The sequence below is a fragment of the Chiloscyllium plagiosum genome, unplaced genomic scaffold (assembly GCF_037043375.1).
Source record: "Chiloscyllium plagiosum isolate Xiang-an unplaced genomic scaffold, Cpla_swu_hap1 HiC_scaffold_1, whole genome shotgun sequence".
In the NCBI taxonomy this organism is placed as follows: Eukaryota; Metazoa; Chordata; class Chondrichthyes; order Orectolobiformes; family Hemiscylliidae; genus Chiloscyllium; species Chiloscyllium plagiosum.
The window spans coordinates 26,324,165-26,344,301 of record NW_028270139.1 but is presented as its reverse complement, the minus strand read 5'-3'; the positions used below and the strand labels follow the sequence as shown (position 1 = coordinate 26,344,301).

At 42.5% G+C, this 20,137-nt stretch overlaps 1 protein-coding gene across 27 annotated transcripts in view; it reads right to left on the bottom strand.

Moving 5' to 3' along the window:
- Positions 1-20,137, bottom strand: part of ank2b (ankyrin 2b, neuronal) — an 877,032-nt gene that overhangs the window by 627,707 nt on the left and 229,188 nt on the right. For 3 of the 27 annotated variants that reach the window (XM_087983539.1, XM_087983084.1, XM_087983520.1), the window contains exon 2: positions 3,885-3,946. The exons of the other annotated variants lie outside the window; for them this stretch is intronic. In XM_087983539.1, coding sequence (XP_087839665.1) covers positions 3,885-3,905 — 21 coding nt within the window. In that variant the 5' untranslated portion in view covers positions 3,906-3,946. The remainder of the gene's footprint in view (positions 1-3,884; positions 3,947-20,137) is intronic. 27 annotated transcript variants of the gene reach the window in all.

Below are 20,137 nucleotides of genomic sequence, written 5' to 3'. Positions count from 1 at the left end.
TCCCACAATAAAAAAGGTTGAGGTTGGGTAAATTGAAAACTTTAAAACTGAAATTTGTGTTAGGTAACAATATTTCGGAATATAGAGTCAATAGGAATATAGAGTCAAGATAGAAAAATTGGATTCAAAGGCAGTAACTCCGCAAGACTCTTTTGACCACCCCTTCCAAACTTGCAATTTTCGCCAACAAGGAGGAAGTGACCAACAACTGCATGGGAACGCTAACATAGAACAATTAAGCGCAGAACTGGCCCTTCCGCCCTTGATGTCACGCTGACCTGTGAACTATTCTCAGCTCGTCCCCTTACACTATCCCAACAAAAGCATGTTTCCCTCTAAGTTGCTTTACCATCCTGATTTGCAAATATATCACTGTTCCTTCTTTATTGCTTGGTGGAAATCCTGGGGACTCCATATTTATCACAATTTTGGGAGTACCTTCACTGCAGGGATTGCAGCAGGTTAAAAAGACAGCTTACCATCACCTACTTGAGGCAAATTAGAGATAAGCAATGAATTGTTATTCTTGCATTCTGAAATGCCCCCATTGCGTGAACGAATATGGAAAATATATGTTAGCAATGATCTAATTGGGTTTCCTCCGGGTGCTCTGGTTTCCTCCCACAGTCCAAAGATGTGATTTGGACCTGATGAAGGAGCTGATGAAGGAGCAGCGCTCCAAAAGCTAGTGCTTCCAATTAAACCTGTTGGACAATAACCTAGTCTTGTGATATTTTTACTTGATACAGTCCAGAGATGTGCAGGTTAGGTGAATTGGCCATGCTAAATTGCCCGTAGTGTTCAGGGTTGTGAAGGTTAGGTACATTAGTCAGAGGTAAATATAGGGTGGGGGGTGGGGTGAGAGAGATGGGTAACTGTTCGGAGGTTCGGTGCAGACTTGTTCGGCTGAAGGGCTGGTTTCCACACTGTAGGAATTCTATGATAATTGAATCATGATACCATCTCGAGGGACTGAATAATCTTTTATTGCCACATTCTGTAATGGCACCCTCTTGTGGCTATTTGTGAATATGTAAGTACGAAAATAAACTGATTTAGTTTGAAATCACACAACACGAGGTTATAGTCCAACAGGTTTAATTGGGAGCACACTAGCTTTTGGAGCGACGCTCCGAAAGTTAGTGTGCTTCCAATTAAACCTGTTGGACTATAACCTGGTGTTGTGTGATTTTTAACTTTGTACACCCCAGTCCAACACCGGCATCTCCGAATCATGATTTAGTTTGGGTTGACTGTTTTAGTCTGTCCTGTTAAGTTAGAAAACATGCTTCTAAAAAGGTAAATAAGTCTGAGCCTAACTCAGACAAATTTCTGATTCTCATGTCCATATCTATGCCCACTCTACGACAGTTAATGACGTTATGATTTGCTCCTATAACAATAAAATAAATCCCAAAATCACTGCATTAAATTTTCACTATTTTCAGTTCACAGTTGCACAAAATTCCATTTATTGAACAGGATGAGCTTTGCACTAATTGGTGTGAAAATGTTGAGGATGCACCACTGCATAGTTCACAGTGCAATGAAACATGGACGGTTTGAGACAATATAGACTACTCAAGCATTGTTTTCACAACTAATTGCACGATCTAAGCCTTCAAAGAACTAATTCCAAAAAGTGTGCAATGTGTTTGCGTGTCAGCCATTTTACCAAGGATGTTTTCTATTTTCTATGTCACACTTTGGAAAAATGTCAAACTACATTAGGCAAATTGGTAATTCTAATAATTACATTTTAAAAAATGCTTAACATTCTCATTATGGAGTACAAAATTCTATAAAGCAACAAACAATTCTTGATATCACAGCTGCATTTAGCCACGAGGGTTATCACTGACCCCAAAACACTTCAATGGGGATTTTGATCTTCTTTTGTTAATAAAAAATACTGATATTATTCATTTTAAAAAGAGAATATTAGTTCCCTTTAAGATTCACATCAGCTGCTGGCATTCCTGCTTTTTGGACTTTTGGTCAACATCATGTTTGCGGATACATGAAACATCTGAAACTTGTATTTTATAGTTGTTACCTTGATTATTGGACATGACTTATGGGCCATTCTGCAGGGAACAACTATAATTGCAGTAGTAATAATATTTTTTCTTTACAAGATACCACAATCTTAATTATTTTGGAACATTTCTAGGCCTAATCTTCAGGCAATGCTCTCTTTGAAGTGCTGATGTACCAGAACATCACTCCCTGGATAGCTGTCCGAGTGTTCCCGCTATCTGGGAATTAAAGAATATTTAAAGACAAAATCATCTTGGCTATCTTCACACATCTTTGGACAGCCAACTATAAAAGCAGTACTGACAAACTGAGCCGGTCAGTCTATCAACCTAGGCTGTCTGTTTGTTTAGATACAGAACAGTGCACGGCCTGGTGGTAATGGAGCTAAAAAACTGGGAGGTAAAGATAAACTACAGGGTGGAATTGGGAAAAAGGGAGATATTCATTGAAACTGAATATTAAACTAACTCTAGCACTGTGAAAATTAATCTATTCATTGTCAGAAATGGCATATTTAAAATTCATAAAATCTCACTGTCTCAGTCTCTTTTAAAATAAATCCAATTTCTGTCTTCCCTTCCCTTAGTGACAGGTAACAAGAAAAAATAGTATTATCACAATATCTGTCCAGCATTCAGTTCTCAAGCAAGATGTGTATCAGGTACTGTATGTGTTACAACCTTTTTGTCCTGCTGTCCAACATGGTTTTCAGTTTTAGAGATAATTGCCACTCTGGTAACCCACCCAATGATCATTGTTGATGGACAAACTTGGCAGTTGAGTTGGAAGACTAAATAACCACTAAGTTGAATTATACCTTCATCCAAAATGCATATGTACTACCATATTGCTAGCAATCTCAACAATAGGTACTCAGACCAGTTATTGCTGATCTCAGTTCAACTTAGAGATAAACTAGATTCAGGCTCCCACTGCAAATTAAGTAGCTTATCCAAGTTTAATTTACTTAGTTCTTAGATTGTTCATGAAGGTGCCTCATGGCCATAATAGTATCAGGAATATCAACCCAAAATGAAGAAATGAAAGCAGCAGACGTGCATAGTGCTCTATTTATCCAAAGATTACCTCATTTCTCCATCTGTAGTACTGAAGTCAACGTAGGTTAAAAAATTAAACCCATCCAAACAGAGATGTTGCAATAATGCGGTGGCCTGGTTTTATTTCGATTGGTTCAGGTTCCTTGTAAAAACACTTATCTTTGCTCATCCAGACCATCTTGCAGTACAAGTTGAAAAACTAGAAAACTAGAACAAGTTTCTGCCTATGCAATGTATTTTAGACCTGGGTTCAAGTTGACTCAGTTGAATTGAACCTCAGACATCTTTTATATAGCCAGAGGGCAAACATATGCTGCAATGACTTGTCATCGAGTTATTACTTTCATACTATGTTACCATAAGCTAGAGTGCCCATTAGTGACGTAACTCTTCATTGTCCTAAATTCAGAAGATTTAAAAACATTTCTAATTGGAGAACTCACTTTTAAAAGCTGCACAAGGTTATATTTATTAAATCAAGCAATTCTAAAAACTCATTACAAATCCTCCGGTTAACATTCCTGCTGGATCCATTTTCTGCTCTCTGATACAAACCATTTTCTTCTGGATGTTTGAGCCTTGAAATCGCAGACGAATTGCCTTATTTATTGTTGTGTACAATGATAATATGACCAACAAATTGTGTAGAGGAGCATCACATGTTGACCACTAACTTTATTGAAAGGTACTCTAGGTTAAATTATCCTGACATAGTTCAGTATAATACCAGCAATCTGGCAATGGTAACTACTCAGACCAGAACTTAATATGCTGGAAAACAGGTACCTTCTGTAACATGGTGCTCATCTTTCCATGTCAGTTCTTCAAAATAGTGTTCATTTACTTACCTGTGGAAAAGAAAGAAAAAAATTTAGGTAAGCAGTTTTAAGATATCCATATACAGTTTTTTTCTCTAACATCTCTTTGGTCATTGAAAGAAAAATATTTCAAACAATACTAATAAACTAGCTTTATATTGGAAGACAATTATTGTGTAATTACATTTTTAATATTTAACTTTTCACAGTACTGATATAATCTTATAAAATGTCATGCACAAGTTGTCCACATTATTAACAAAATACATTTTTTAAAAAAAAGGAATGCATGGAGGAATGATGGTGTAGTTTATCTTATCTCCTCCAGTTATCTGCCCCAGTCTCCTGAAAGTATTAATTCAAGCAGGGGACCTCTTACATAGATAAAGCATCAAGAGTTTGTGTCTAAGTGAACATTTTTCAGAGGTACACTTGCACAGCAACAGTTGACAGGTTAACAAACTATACAGGCCATCAAAATTATGCTCCATGCAGTTGCACACTTTATCAAGAGTCATGAGCTGGAAAGGAGCAAACTGGGTTGATTTTTGTAAATCCCTCATTTACAAGCATTCTGACTTCTTGTCTTTTGCAGCCTTTGGCTGTGATCATCTTACATTTGGCAGTGCAAGTGTCACCTGACCACTACACGAACATAGCTTTATTGGTAAACCCTTTTGCATGGTTATCAAAACTTCAAAGTCAATTCATTTTCACTGCAATGCTGTCCTTGTGTTTATGAAATTAGCTGACAGATGCAAAGCATCTGAAGCAGTAAAACGTGCACACGCTCCTCAATCCACATATGACAAAATGTTTACATGTGACCAGAACCATCAGTCATTCATATTTTACCAAAACAAGAGCCAGTAATACATTGTCATCAGGAAAAAGTTAATGAGGTTCATTAATATACAAAAGATAGAATAATCCAAAGCAAACATTGTCCAAAAAGAAACAAAAATATCATTACTGGATTGATTTTCAAGAGCATTCATTGGAAGACAATATCCATTTTCACCTCACTTCCAGGAACATGTTAAGTACTACATTGTGAAAAATGCAAAAATAAAGCTCCCAGGTGAATGGATTAGTCATGAATAGTGAAGCTAAATTTGGATCTGTTCTCTACTCGCTTCTCACTTTTTAGTAAGTGATTGTTGCATCCCACATCCCACTGTGCAAAAAATCACTCTGCCAAGATATGATAGTTAGAAGTCATTTGGCATTGGTAACTTCAGAGAACTAAAGACCTACCATAATGGAACCTGTACTAAGTATTGATTACTGCAAGCCATATACACTGTGATATGAAAGAATGTCTTCTCTTTGAGTTCTCTCCTGAAGATGAGCAAAGTCCTCCATAGGAGGGCAGGCAAGCAGATCCTAAAACCACAAATCCAAGTAGGGAGTGAAATCTGTACTGTTGACACCAATTGATCCATACTAGCTATCTTTAAAAAAAAAAGAGTTAAACACTGGACGCATCTTAGAGTCATTGAGTTGTACAACATAGAAACAGACCCATCAGTCCAACCTCATTCATGCTGACCAGATATCCTAAATTAATTTAGTCCCATTTGTCAGCATATCCATCTAAACCTTTCCTATTCATATACCCATTCAGATGCCTTTTAAATGTTGTTATTGTACCAGCCTCCACCACTTCTTCTGGCAGCTCACACACCACCCTCTGCGTGAAAAACATTGCCCCTCAGGTCCTTTTTAAAATCTTTCCCCTCTCACCTTCAACCTATGCCCCCTAGTTTTGGTCCCCCCACCCCCGGAGAAAAAGAGACTTTGGCTATTCACTTTTATCCATGACCCTCATGATTTTAAAATCAACCTCTATAAAAGATCACCCTCCTAGACCATCAAGGCATGGAGTGGGGCTTAAGCTCAGAGGTGTTGACACTACTCACTGTGCCACAAGATTCGATTTATGTATGCAATTGACAAAAATGTAAAGAATCATCACCATTTGCCATTTTTAATGAAATTATTAGAGAGGGTTCTTTAAAATTTTATTTTTCATCAGTTAATTACTTGGTAAAATCCAATCCATCATATCTAATACAATGACTCAATAGTAAAGATGTTTCTCAAGGCCAAAGGTGAATTTTTGGCACACGAATCTGGTGCATTCAAAAGCAGAAGAGCAGTATAATAAAGCCCACCACCTGCCACCCACCACTCCACCAATCTGTACCTCTATTACAGGAGATTAAGGTGTCAGATAGTCCCAAGGTTAATTTTGCCTCAAAAGGAGACAATTAGCTGCCATTTAAAGGTTGCATTCTACTTCCACTACAGTCTTTCAATCTGTGGGCGAAGGCAGAAAATAAAAAGCAGTCTTCCCTGCACAGATGGCAAGGAGGGTAGGGGGTGCAATTTATGGGGTTGAGTGGGGGGCGTCCCCTGAATGGTTCCCCACCTCTAACCCCATCACTCAAGTCTCCCAATCATGCACACCTACGTTTGACATCCATCTGTGTAGTCCCAACAGCAGCCTTTAAAAACGTTTCTGGTATATTGTGGGAATTACAGAGCAGGCAGACAGATCAGATTGCAGGGCAGTCTCTAGCTGATGAACTCAAGCTTGGGGCAGGGGATAACAGGTCCATTCCTCCTAACTAATGCACCTAACTCTACGGGCAATTTAGCATGACCAATTCACCTAACCTGCACATCTTTGGACTGTGGGAGGAAACCAGAGCACCCGGAGGAAACCTATGCAGACACGGGGAGAATGTGCAAACTCCACACACAGTCACCTAAGGCTGGAATCGAATCTGGGTCCCTGGCGCTGTGAGGCAGCAGTGCTAACCACTGAGCCACCGTGCTGCCCTTTCTGTGATTCTATTCTATATGTTGTGAAAGCCCGTCACAACTGGTGCACTATTGCTTTTTATGTTCATTATTTCAAAGCTGTTACCTTCAACAAGATGTGCAAAACATTGTTGCTTTAGTAATGTAGAAAGAAGTCCAGTAATTGTACTTTAACTGGTGAATGTTGAATTTTAAAGATTGGACAGTCAGATAGCACTCATTTATTATGTCTCCAGTGTATTGCTGTTATTAAAATCAATGTTTTCGAACTAAATTTTCAATAACACAACATACTTGGTGTTTGAGCATTGATGGGATTTGAAATCGCCCTGTTCCTCAGATACTAGTGTGATAATTCTATTTGATGTATTGTACAAGTATATGTTTGCAGGCAAAAGTAGTTATTCAAGCTTACAGTGCAATAAGTCACTGATTTTTATAAAAAAAACACAAGATTAGAATATCCTGATCTTTCTTCTTCCTTCCGTGAGCCCCTAAGGCCACTTGTGGCATTCAAATCCCAATTCAAGTCAGGCAATGTTATCTCTAATATGTGGCTTTATTTTAGACTGAAATACATTTCCACACTGAAACTGTCAACTGGAGCTGAGTTGGTAAGATTGTCACTTCTGGGTCTTAAGAGCAAGGTTTGAAAGAAGAAAGAGAATATTTTAAAATCAAAACATTGCTCCACTGACCTTCACAATGTATGTCACAGAGCGCAAGAATGATGAATGAGTGGGACTTGATGTGAGTGAGACACAGATGGCAGAGTTTTTGATGACTTCAAGTTTTTGGAGGGTAGAATGTGAGAAAGAGCCAGGACTGAATTAGAACATGCAAATTCAGAAATTACAAAGAGGAACTGGGGTTGGGTGAATTCAGAAGACAGTATGTAGCTTTAGTGACGACACAAATATGTGCTTGCAAGCTCTTGGAGAAAAGAATAATGTGGTCTTAAGTTGTAGCCAGAGGGAGGGATAAACTTGGTAGCTAATAAATGGATTTTGATCAGGAACTGAAAATAATGGCTTCAGTTACTCCATATACAGAGGAACCCAGATTATCCGGCATTCAATTATCCAAATATTGGATTAACCAGCAAGATTGCAAGGTCCTGATGCTCGGCTAAACTATGTTATCTGACATTCGATTATCCAGAATTCAATTTAACCGAATGAAATACTCCCCGCCTGCGTTCTTTGGGTAATCTAGGTTCCTCTGTATCTCCCATTACAAATGTCTCCATATTGCTTTCCAACTTCACTCACATTTCTAGCTGTCGGCAGTGGAGTCAGCAGCATTTGGCTCATGCACCCAGACTTGGCAGCTCCTGGGCATCATGGAAATGACACCGTGCAGCGGAGCCAGCCAGACCCACACCTTCTCTCATATCTTTCCGCACCGTAATGGCTTCATTGTTTTTCCTCTGTCTTACGTGAGTTCAGCCAATCTTAGACCCAGGCTCCACCTTAGACATGTTGAGGACAGCCCCTGTGCAATCCCAGGCCTGTGGCTAACTTTGGCTCGGCCGTCACATAGGCTGCAGTGTCAGCAATGGAAGATTCCCAGAGCCAGGGCTCCAGCGATGAATGATCAGTGGCAGTGTCTGAGGAGAATTGGATGGGGAGCAGGAAGTATGAGATCAGGCTCATGGCTCCAGCTCTGACGGGATGGTTTGCGACAGTGGCGGAGTTGGGCCTGTTGCAGAGGCCCTGGCAGATGTCAAGCAGCATCTGGAGGAGCAGCGAAGATGGAGCAAGAAGAGGAGAAAAGATGAACACGATTGCAGTAAAATCTTGGATTGTATTCAGTGTTTCAAGTCATGGGAGCTTGACGATACGTTGTGTTTTAACACTTCACTGTAATTTTATAAATGTGTGACAATAAATCTAAATCCTGAATGTGATGGAGGAAATTTCTGCTGATCCAATATTGGATATCAGGTAAATACTGTAATCTTATTATTTTACCATTGTTGGACAAGTAGAGAGAGATGGTGGGAACCTAAAAAACTAGGTGTGGTCAGCGTACATGTGAAAATCAATACTGCCTTGAGGTGATGATGCCAAGGGACAATGTGCTGATGAGAAAATGGAGGGGGCCATGATTAAAAGCCTGGAGGATGCATGAAGCAGTGGTATAGGAGTGGGAAGAATGGCCTTTGCAAGTGATTTTCTTGTTGCAATTAGATAAGAACAGATGTAGGTGGGTATGGTCCAATTCAGCTGACTGATGACTGACTGTGTGCAGAGGCATCATGAAGTATGTGTGGTTAACCACTGCAGACAGGTCAACAAGGTTGCAGAAGGGTGGTTTACCTTAGCCACATCCACATGGGATTTTTTTTTCAATGAGAGCTGTTTTAGTACAGTAGCAAAGGCAGGAAGGTTGACTGGACAATCACGCAACAATGAATTTAATACACACCGTGACATCGAACAATTCTTCCGTCGCCTCCGCCTCCGAGCTTACTTTCACAATCAGGACTCCCGCCCACCTTCCGAGGACCCCTTCGCCCACCTCCAACACACTGCATCCACCTGGACACCCCGCGCTGGCCTATTACCTGCCCTCGACCTCTTCATTTCCAACTGCCGCCGGGACATTAACCGCCTCAACCTGTCGACCCCCCTCCCCCACTCCAACCTCTCACCCTCACAACGCGCAGCCCTCCAATCCCTCTGCTCCAATCCCAACCTCACCATCAAGCCAGCGGACAAAGGGGGCGCAGTGGTAGTCTGGCGCACTGACCTCTACATCGCTGAAGCCAAACGCCAACTCGAGGACACCTCTTCCTACCGCCCCCTTGACCATGACCCCACCCCCCATCACCAAACCATCATCTCCCAGACCATACAGAACCTCATCACCTCAAGAGATCTCCCACCCACAGCTTCCAACCTCATAGTCCGGGAACCCCGCACTGCACGGTTCTACCTCCTTCCCAAGATCCACAAGCCTGACCACTGTCTCAGCATGCTCCTGCCCCACTGAACTCATCTCTACCTACCTCGACACTGTCCTATCCCCCCTAGTCCAGGAACTCCCCACATACGTTTGAGACACCACCCACGCCCTCCACCTCCTCCAAGACTTCCGTTTCCCCGGCCCCCAACGCCGCATCTTCACCATGGATATCCAATCCCTCTACACCTCCATCCGCCATGACCAGGGCCTCCAAGCCCTCCATTTTTTCCTCTCCAGACGTTCCAACAGTACCCCTCCACCGACACTCTCATTCGTTTGGCCGAACTGGTCCTCACCCTTAACAATTTCTCCTTTGAATCCTCCCACTTCCTCCAGACCAAAGGGGTAGCCATGGGCACACGTATGGGCCCCAGCTATGCCTGTCTCTTTGTTCGCTACGTAGAGCAGTTGATCTTCCGTAATTATACCGGCACCACTCCCTCCGCTACATTGATGACTGCATTGGCGCCACCTCGTGCTCCCGCGAGGAGGTTGAGCAATTCATCAACTTCACCAACACATTCCACCCTGACCTTAAATTTACCTGGACCATCTCTGACATCTCCCTCCCCTTCCTGGACCTCTCCATCTCCATCAGTGACGACCGACTTGACACTGACATCTTCTACAAATCCACCGACTCCCACAGCTACCTGGATTACACCTCTTCCCACCCTACCTCTTGCAAAAATGCCATCCCGTATTCCCAATTCCTCCGCCTCCGCCGTATCTGCTCCCAGGAGGAGCGGTTCCACCATAGAACACACCAGATGGCCTCCTTCTTTAGAGACCGCAATTTCCTTTCCCACGTGGTTAAAGATGCCCTCCAACGCATCTCATCCACATCCCGCACCTCCGCCCTCAGACCCAACCCCTCCAACCGCAACAAGGACAGAACGCCCCTGGTGCTCACCTTCCACCCTACCAACCTTCGCATAAACCAAATCATCCGCCGACATTTCCGCCACCTCCAAACAGACCCCACTACCAGGGATATATTTCCCTCCCCACCCCTTTCCGCCTTCCGCAAAGACCGTTCCCTCCGTGACTACCTGGTCAGGTCCACGCCCCCCTACGACCCACCCTCCCATCCTGGCACTTTCCCCTGCCACCGCAGGAACTGTAAAACCTGTGCCCACACCTCCTCCCTCACCTCTATCCAAGGCCCCAAAGGAGCTTTCCACATCCAAAGTTTTACCTGCACATCCACTAATATCATCTATTGTATCCGTTGCTCCCGATGCGGTCTCCTCTACATTGGGGAGACTGGGCGCCTCCTAGCAGAGCACTTTAGGGAACATCTCAGAGACACCCGCACCAATCAACCAAATCGCCCAGTGGCTCAACATTTCAACTCCCCCTCCCACTCTGCCGAGGATATGGAGGTGCTGGGCCTCCTCCAGCGCCGCTCCCTCACCACCAGACGCCTGGAGGAAGAATGCCTCATCTTCCGCCTCGGAACACTTCAACCCCAGGGCATCAATGTGGATTTCAACAGTTTCCTCATTTCCCCTTCCCCCATCTCATCCTAGTTTCTAACCTCCAGAAACTCGATCCCCTGACCTGTCCGTACTTGTCCGACCTGCCCAGCTCCTTTTCCACCTATCCACTCCACCCTCTCCTCCCTGACCTATCACCTTCATCTCCTTCCCCACTGACCTATTGTACTCTATGCCACTCTCTCCCCACCCCCACCCTCCTCTAGCTTATCTCTCCACGCTTCAGGCTCTCTGCCTTTATTCCTGATGAAGGGCTTTTGCCCGAAACGTCGATTTTGCCTGTCCTCGGATGCTGCCTGAATTGCTGTGCTCTTCCAGCACCACTGATCCAGAATCTGGTTTCCAGCATCTGCAGTCATTGTTTTTACCTCGTAGATTTTAAACATGACATTCCACGGAAGACAGGGCTCGAATTTGGGGCAAGATATGAAGTTGGAGATTAGGTAATGGTTTGCAAGGATGCTCAGGTTGAAGTTTTTTTTGTGGAGAGGCTTCTTGAGGGTAGCATGACCTGTGCTATGTAAACAATGTATCTTTATTTAAGAATCTTGGCAGAATGGAACAAATACAGGCTGTTCGCTTTGAAATGGAGTGATTGGTGACATAGAAGGAAATGTTGGACTCTCTTTGGGCTTTCTACAAGGAATTATAAATATTGTGAGATAAATGTTTGGTTAATATATCTTATTTTTACATGTTGGTTGGTGGAGAAATATTGATGAGGATACTAGATTAGTATTCTTTTGTAGTGCTGTGTATTTTTAAGGTCTCCAAAAAACTGAGCACATTTGATGTTCCAAAGAATTTAAAGCTGGAACTAGGAGCATATACAGTTTTGTATTTCCAGTTCTATTCCTGTAAAAATGTGCTTGCATTTTGTAACAAATGTTTGGTTGTAATGTTATTGTTTTTGTCATGTTTTGAGTGCTTTGCTTTGCTCACTCTAGTGGCATAATTCAGTAGCAGCAGGTGAAATAAAAGACTTGTTGATTACATCAAAGGAGGGATTTCTCTTCTGGGAAGTGTTTCAGTGAGACAAGATATGGCACTTATCTGCTAGCAATTCCATTTGCATTTTCTTGGCCATCTTGAATGGCATCAGTATGGAAAGAATATAGCCTGCATAAGACCAATGTTTTAATGGCCATTGACATTAGCAATTTCCACTTGTAAAGCAGTTAGCTTCTCAAATATTACAACAACGTGGTTTGATCACTTTCTTTTCAGTAAGGATAATTTTAAATATAGAGTGGATTCTACACAAAATTTGGAACTAGTTACTCATCTCGTTTGCTGCCATTGAATCCTTTTGTGTGCATGTTGGCTATTGTGATTTGACTGAAAAAGCATTTGGGCATATTTTGAGAAACACCAGTGCAACAAAAAAGGAGCTTATTTTTTAAATAAAAGTCTTGGTAGAATGGAACAAGAAAAGCATGCTCTGATTGCTCAAGCTGTCTTTTGTGCCTCTGGGACCTTTGCATTTGTCTCTGTAAAGATTCTCACCTGTATGAAGGTCAGAGTGGTTAACAAAGCACCTGGGAGCTTGGGCTTCATTAATAAAGAGAAATAGAGTACAAAAGTAGGAATGTTGTGCTGAGCCTTTGGAAATTTCTGGTTATGCCCCAACTAGACTTTTGTGTTCAGTTCTGGTCACTGCGCTTCCTTAAAGATAAGGAGTTTGCAAATGTGCAGAGGAGACTTCAGAGAATTATTTTAGGAATAAGTGGGTTTTAATTATAAGCTTAAGGAAAGAGTGAGTTGGGCTTGTTTGAACAAAGGAAATTGAGGATAGGTTTGATAGTTAGTTATGCAAGTTTATGATTGTCTAGATAAGGTGGACAGTGAAAATCTCTTCCCACTAATGAATGGGAACGCAGTATCTCTAGGGTTACAGATTTAAGAGTTTGGTTGTAAGATGCAGAGGTTCTGCAAGGAACAGCTTTTCACGCAGTGAGTAGTTGTACCCCAGTATCTACTGCCCACAGAAATTGATGGGATTGGTTATGAAGGATGAATCCACAGTGGTTAGCACTGCTGCCTCACAGTTCCAGAGACCCGGGTTCAATTCCCACTTTAGGCAACTGTCTGTGTGGAGTTTGCACATTCTCCCTGTGTCTGTGTAGGTTTCCTCCGGGTGCTCTGGTTTCCTCCCACAGTCCAAAAATGTGCAGGTTAGTGAATTGGTCATGCTAAATTGTCCGTAGGGTTAGGTGAAGGAGTGAATGTAGGGGAATGGGTCTTCGGTGGGTTGCTCTTCAAAGGGTCAGTGTGGACTTGTTGGGCCGAAGGGCCTGTTTCCACACTGTAAGTAATCTAATCTAATCTAATCTAATCTAATCCAAAAGAAAATTGGATGGACACTTGAAAGGAATGAATTTGGATGGCTGTGGTGAGGGTAGGTCAAGCAGAGGAGTGGGACTGACTTAATTGCTATGTGCGAAATTGGCATATGTTTGGTGGACCAAATGACAACCTCCTGTGCCATAATTAACTTAGTTGTGTTGATTTTACAGAGAGCTGAATTACTCTTCGGAGTGGGTTACTCTTCGGAGGGTCAGTGTGGACTAGTTAGGCCGAAGGGACTGTTTCCACACTGTAGGGAATCTAATTAAAATCTAATCTAATTAATGAATGCAGGAAATTAGGATTCTACCCATGGCTAGAGACCCAGTGAGAGCCCCACATCATCTCCTAAAACCCACCGTATTAAGCATTTCAGTGGTATACAGAGGACATTTCCCAACTACGCAAAAGACCAGAATCTACTCATTGCCATCAAAACAGAATAGTGTCAGAATTACACCTACCAGAGACCCAGGAAGTGAGTGGCCTGGATCGTCGGTCAGAGAGGGTGTGATGGAGATTACAGGGAAGGGTTCATTGGCTAGAGATTGTAGGGGTGGAGAGTTGGGAAAGAGGGTGGATCAGATGAAAGTGAAAAAGGCACCACCCAGTTCAATGCTGGGTACCCTGATCCAATGAGTGTCTGAGCTTGCAAGCAAACTTGACATAGTTAGCTTTTGGGCGGCACGGTGGCACAGTGGTTAGCACTGCTGCCTCACAGCGCCAGAGACCCGGGTTCAATTCCCGCCTCAGGCGACTGACTGTGTGGAGTTTGCACATTCTCCCCGTGTCTGCGTGGGTTTCCTCCGGGTGCTCCGGTTTCCTCCCACAGTCCAAAGATGTGCAGGTCAGGTGAATTGGCCAAGCTAAATTGCCCGTAGTGTTAGGTAAGGGGTAAATGTAGGGGTATGGGTGGGTTGCACTTCGGCGGGTCGGTGTGAACTTGTTGGGCCGAAGGGCCTGTTTCCACACTCTAATCTAATCTTTTCAGGTTTCCTACATTTTGATTGAAAGCCAGCAGTTGCTGAAGAATAAAACCCTTAAAGCAAGCATTATATGAGGTGGGAAAACTATCCATGAACCTCCTTGCCTTAAAGTTAATTAGAGCAGAGGTGGGAAGCTAATAAATGTAAATACATGCAACTCAAAAGGAATTGTTCTCCAAAATTTGCTGACAGCTTTCTGCTTGCAAAATAAGAACTCTCTCCAAACGTCGTACAACCCAGTAATGATTTAATAAGTAGAAATCTACTACTGCTTGCAGTTTCTGGGATATTTGGGGCTGTGCTGGTATAGGACTTTAATTTCTTAACCAGTAGAAAAACAATTCCTGCAGAGATGAACTGTTATGTTGTACAACATTTATTTTTATAGAAAAGCACATTTCTTTTTATGGCCAGAAAGTGATGTGAGAGTTAATATTGTGGAACTTTATCTCAACCTCAAATGAAAAGAACCACTATTTACAAAAGACAAGAATCAAATGCTGAAGTCAGAAATGAAAACAGAACACTTCCGGTCTGTAAGGCCAGGATCACCAGGATGACGTTCTCCGACTGCTTTCCCATGTTCTGAGCTGAGATGTCATTTGTGCTCATGTTTCCCTGGGTACAATGAATTGGCAGGTTCTGTGCCTTCAGTACTGAAGGAGTGTTTCTTTAGCCAGCCCCTGTGATATCTTTGAGTACTCAAGAGTTACAGAAACATCCAGCTGATTTTAGTCTTTTGAGATACTGTTGTAATTTCATTTTCTTTAAAAGTTTGGTTGATTCATTCATCCCTCTACTTTAAATGATATTGCCCCACGTCAAAGCATTCCTAGGAGGATTGGGAATGAACTTCAAATCCAGTCTAGATAGTTTAACAATCATTTCACGATTAGCAGACTAACACAGGAACACTCCTGAAAATGTTTTGAAAATCCAGCTGGATAACATTACTGGATTATTCTCAAATCATAACTGCATTTCCGAAGGATCTTGATAACCTTCTAAGACCTGATGTACCACGTATAAAGCGATTCTCATGGTTGCAATAAGAATTGTGATTTGCAATGTTCATTTAAACCACCTTATCCTCTAGTCCTAGTTGATTTTGGGCTTACCAGGTTGTAATGCTAACGTTTCAATCATTATTCCCTAGTGCAGCAGCATCAGTGGTCATTCAATTCAGAAATGTTGGTCTTGGAAAGTTTAGTTTTGTAACAAACAGCATCTCTCAATTGACTTGTGGATAAAAGCTGTACTATTAGGTTATACAGACGAGAAGATTCCCTTTCTCCCACACAGTGGCAAAAAAAAAACTGAACAGTGACAGTTCCCAATCTCACAATCAGCAGATACCTGGTGATGCCAGCTCACCACCTGATCCTCTGAGCCTCCATCTTGGACAACAGTCCCCAACAATTTAAGATTCGCTCCTCAGACAATGACCATCTGCACTCACCATCCATGGAGACTGACATCAAACATGCATCAACTTCACTATGTCATCACGGCACATCTCCAATCAACATAGAATAGGCTGATCCACTTTAACACTGCACTTTATATCCAGCAATAACAGCATCCACCAATAACAGCCTTGCCTTTTGCACCTCATTCAGAAATTACAGGCTTGAAGGACTTCTGCCCTGACTTGCTTTTTAGTGCAGATACAAAACCAACCAGCCTATCATGATTGTCAGCAATCTTCAGTCAAGGGGTGAACATACTGCTGTATGTGCTGCTATATCAATGTATCTACAACATGTGCCAGCAATGTACACTACAAAGACTCTGCGTATGCTTCAGCCAAATGGGCATGTCTCAAAGTCTATTGAGATTAATCAATCAAATCTGTAAGGACTGTTGGGGTGGAACCCTAGGCAGGTCAAATGTGAGGATTTAGAGGCTGCCTGAGACAGATAGGGAATAATTTGTTTGGTGTGGGGTGTGGGGTTGGGGTGGCGGTGTGATGGCAGTTACACAATTCGACACACAAGTGTGGGAGACATAGGGCATGGTGGGGGCAGACTGCTCTGCGTGGATGGTCAACAACAACTTCTGTCACCACACTCTGGCTTCTGGGTGGGGAGAGTGCATAACTGTTTGGTACAACCAACCCCAAGCTCCAAACAAACAACTTAAAGCAAGGAGATGAACAGTGAAATAAACAGGTTGTGTGGGAGAATATCGGAGAAGATCAAAGCTGAAATTGACAAAGAGGGCAAGGCACAAAAAAAGGGTTCAGGGATCATCTAGATTTAACAGTTTGAGCCTGTGACTCATACAGTGAAGCACCTCTTGTGCTATCTTCTATCCACATCCAAACTGCAAGTGAACAATGGACATTAAAAATGGTTGTCACCACACTTGAATGGTCAGACTAAGTTCTTTTGGATTGAGGTGGCTTGTTTTGGGGAGTGGGGGAGGGCAGAGAGAGAAAAATAAAGAGGGCTTAATTGTGGAAGTGGTGTCCTCATTATTGCTGCTGCATACATAATCTCCTTCTGTTATGTCAAAAGACTCGAGCATCAAATATCTGAATCAGGACAATGATACATCATGTTGAAAAATCCCTCATTGGGAGCCTCCTCATCCCAAAGTTTTTAGGGCGTTGTACACACCCTAAATGTTTCTACACACACAGCAACTACTGAATGATCTCATGTTTATGCAGCTGCTTTTCTCCTGATAGTGCCCATAGTGGCTCATGGGGATGGATCCAATGGATCCAAGCACAGAAGCAGTTGCACCAAAAGCTGTTCTGCAAATGGATGAATCTTCTTGCATCTGGAAGTCCAAGACAACTAGCAGCCTCCAGTTAATGTGCAGTCACCTCCTACTGTGATAGGTTCCAGCCATAGGTGACCTCGTGAAGCAGTGAAGATCTAGGAAAGCTAGTGTCATTCATCTTCCATAGAAAACTGTGCAGATGACAGAAAGGTTAGACTCTGACCAGAGACAATGGGACTAAAAGACATGATGTTCAGCATTCCTGCAATGCAACAACCTCTTCCACTGGGCCCAATGAGGACCACCATTTCACGCAGGTCAAGTCCAATGGTTTGTACCAGTGCCATGTAAACAGAGAATAACGCTTAATCTTTGACTTCTGAACTGGGTGATGCACTAAGGCTATGTGATAGCTAATTTGGGTCCGTGAGAGTTACAGCATTGTACCAAGTAGGAACGTCAGACAAAAATCACTTCCTTGTGAACCTCAATAAATAGTATTATGTGACATTAGGTAATTTTTCATCAACCACAAATGTTTTGACGCTGCTTTGACCACACCCTGTATAACCTTAACACAAGTGCAGCCTGCAGTTTGATCTTTAAACACATGCTGTTTAATAAAAGTGGAGGTTACAAATGGATGAAAACCTGCACAACATCTTATGCTGCTCCCTCATTCAATCATGACTAAGTTTCATGCCAGTCTGAGCACTTTAGATGTATCATCATGGGGAAAAAATGGGATGACATTTGCACCAAACTACAACACCCAGGCAGCGAGTAATGTGCTGAATACCCAGCTTCTGGGCCATAATAATTCTGTGAATTTAATGGAAAGGATAGATATGGTTAGACTGTCAGTTCGTATCTTCATTCTTGCAGCTAAAAAAAGACAGTTCCTCACACATCTGATGACGAAAATCACATACACAAACATAGTCATGTCTCAGGTGGCATTTTGCAGTAAATATAAGTGTCCTCAAAAAGTTTATTTTTCCTTTCTCTCCAATGCAGTACTGAGGGTAAAGAGAATCTATCCAAGAATGGAATCTTTTGGCCTTGGGGTTTTGAGCTGTAATGCTGTTGGTGCCTGTGGTAGAAGACCCAGACATCCTAATGTGACAAGGCAATCTTCCTTGGTTTGAGCTACCAAAAAGGTGGAGATTGCAGGAAGGGTGGTGGTGGAGGAGAGCCTAAATGCATTTTCTCCTTGAGCAGCACACCTACTGGAACTTCCTTGTCCCTGTAAGGATGGAGCGCTTGTGGGAAGTTAAGATCCTTCATACCCCTGCAGCCTTGCTATTGGTCTGAGCACCATTGCTGGAGCGATGGAATGAGACAATGCTAAGGAGAGTCACTTAAGAAGGATAACGGGTCCAGTGAATTGAACCTTATTCTTCAAGGACTTAAGGTGTTCACCCCCAACGCAAGGGGTAAATCACATGGAAGTAGAAAATGCTGAAGAAACTCAGCAGGTCTGACAGCATCTGTGGAGAGGGAGAAAGAGTTGAAGTTTTGAATCTAATGACTCTTCTTTGGAACAATTGCAATGCTCTCCAATTGCACATCTCACTTAAGGCCGTCCTCCCCATAATGTTGCAAGGTTTGTTTTCAAACTGTTGTCTCATTCCCTTTTCAAAAGCTCAATACAACCTGTCTCCACTACACTTTCCACCATTGCAGTGCATTTCAGACCCAGCCAACTTAAAATTGAACTTATGTAGAGGTATGGTCAAGGTAGCATTGGAGTAATCAATGGCGTATTTCTTGGATACCCAAACCTCAGATTCTTATACCAACCAGAAATGCTTCATTTACAGATGACTATGTCGGCTTTGTACTATTCCCATGTCTCTCAGTAACTGGGATTTTACGTTTACAAAAGATTAAACACTCAGCTTGTACCACCAGATGGTGCTGCTCTAGAAATTTCCACAGTTCTAGCTTCTGAACCAGAGCAGAGCCATCTGCCCTATTGAGTACAAAATTCCAACAACAAAGATTTGGGTAAAAAGAATAGCCATTTGGGAAAAGTCTCAGGGAACCAAATGTGTTCAAAGAACTGCACTTTGACAAAAGTCAACTGTTGCAGAGGAGGAAAGGAATGGTGTTACATTTGCCCTATAAAATCATGAGTGAATTTGCAGAGAGCATTGCCTATTTGATGGCTTCAGTGAAAGCCGTAGAAACCTGACAACACATCAAGTTACAGCTGTGTTGATTAATTACAACAGACAAATTGAAGAAGTGCACACAGAGTAACCGGTTTCTTTCGTATTAAAGAAAAGAAAGGTTTTGTATTTATAATCACACTTCTCACAACCACCAGACATCTTCAAGCACTTCAAATCAGAGATATGCAGCATGGAAATAGATCCTTTGGTCCAACTTGCTCATGTCAACCAGATATCAAGAACATAGAACAGTACAGCACAAAACAGGGCCTTCAGCCCACGATGTTGTGCCGACCATATCCTAAATAAATCTAGTCCCATTTGCCAGCGTTTGGCCCACATCCTTCTAAACCCTTCCTATTCATCTATCCATCCAGGTGCCTTTGGAATGTTTAATTGCACCCGCCACCATTTCCTCTGGCATCTCATTCCATACACACACCACCTTCTGCATGAAAAAGTTGCTCCTTAGGTCCTTTTTAAATCTTTTCCCCCTCACCCTGAACCGATGCCCTCTAGTTTCAGACACCCCCTGCCACCCCAGGAAGAGGACCTGGCTGTTTACCTAATCCATGTCCTCATGATTTTATAAATCTGTAAAAGGTTTAAGCCCTCAGCCTCTGACGTTCTAGGGAAAATAGCTCCAGCCTATTCAGCCTCTCCCTGCATCTCAAACCCTCCAAC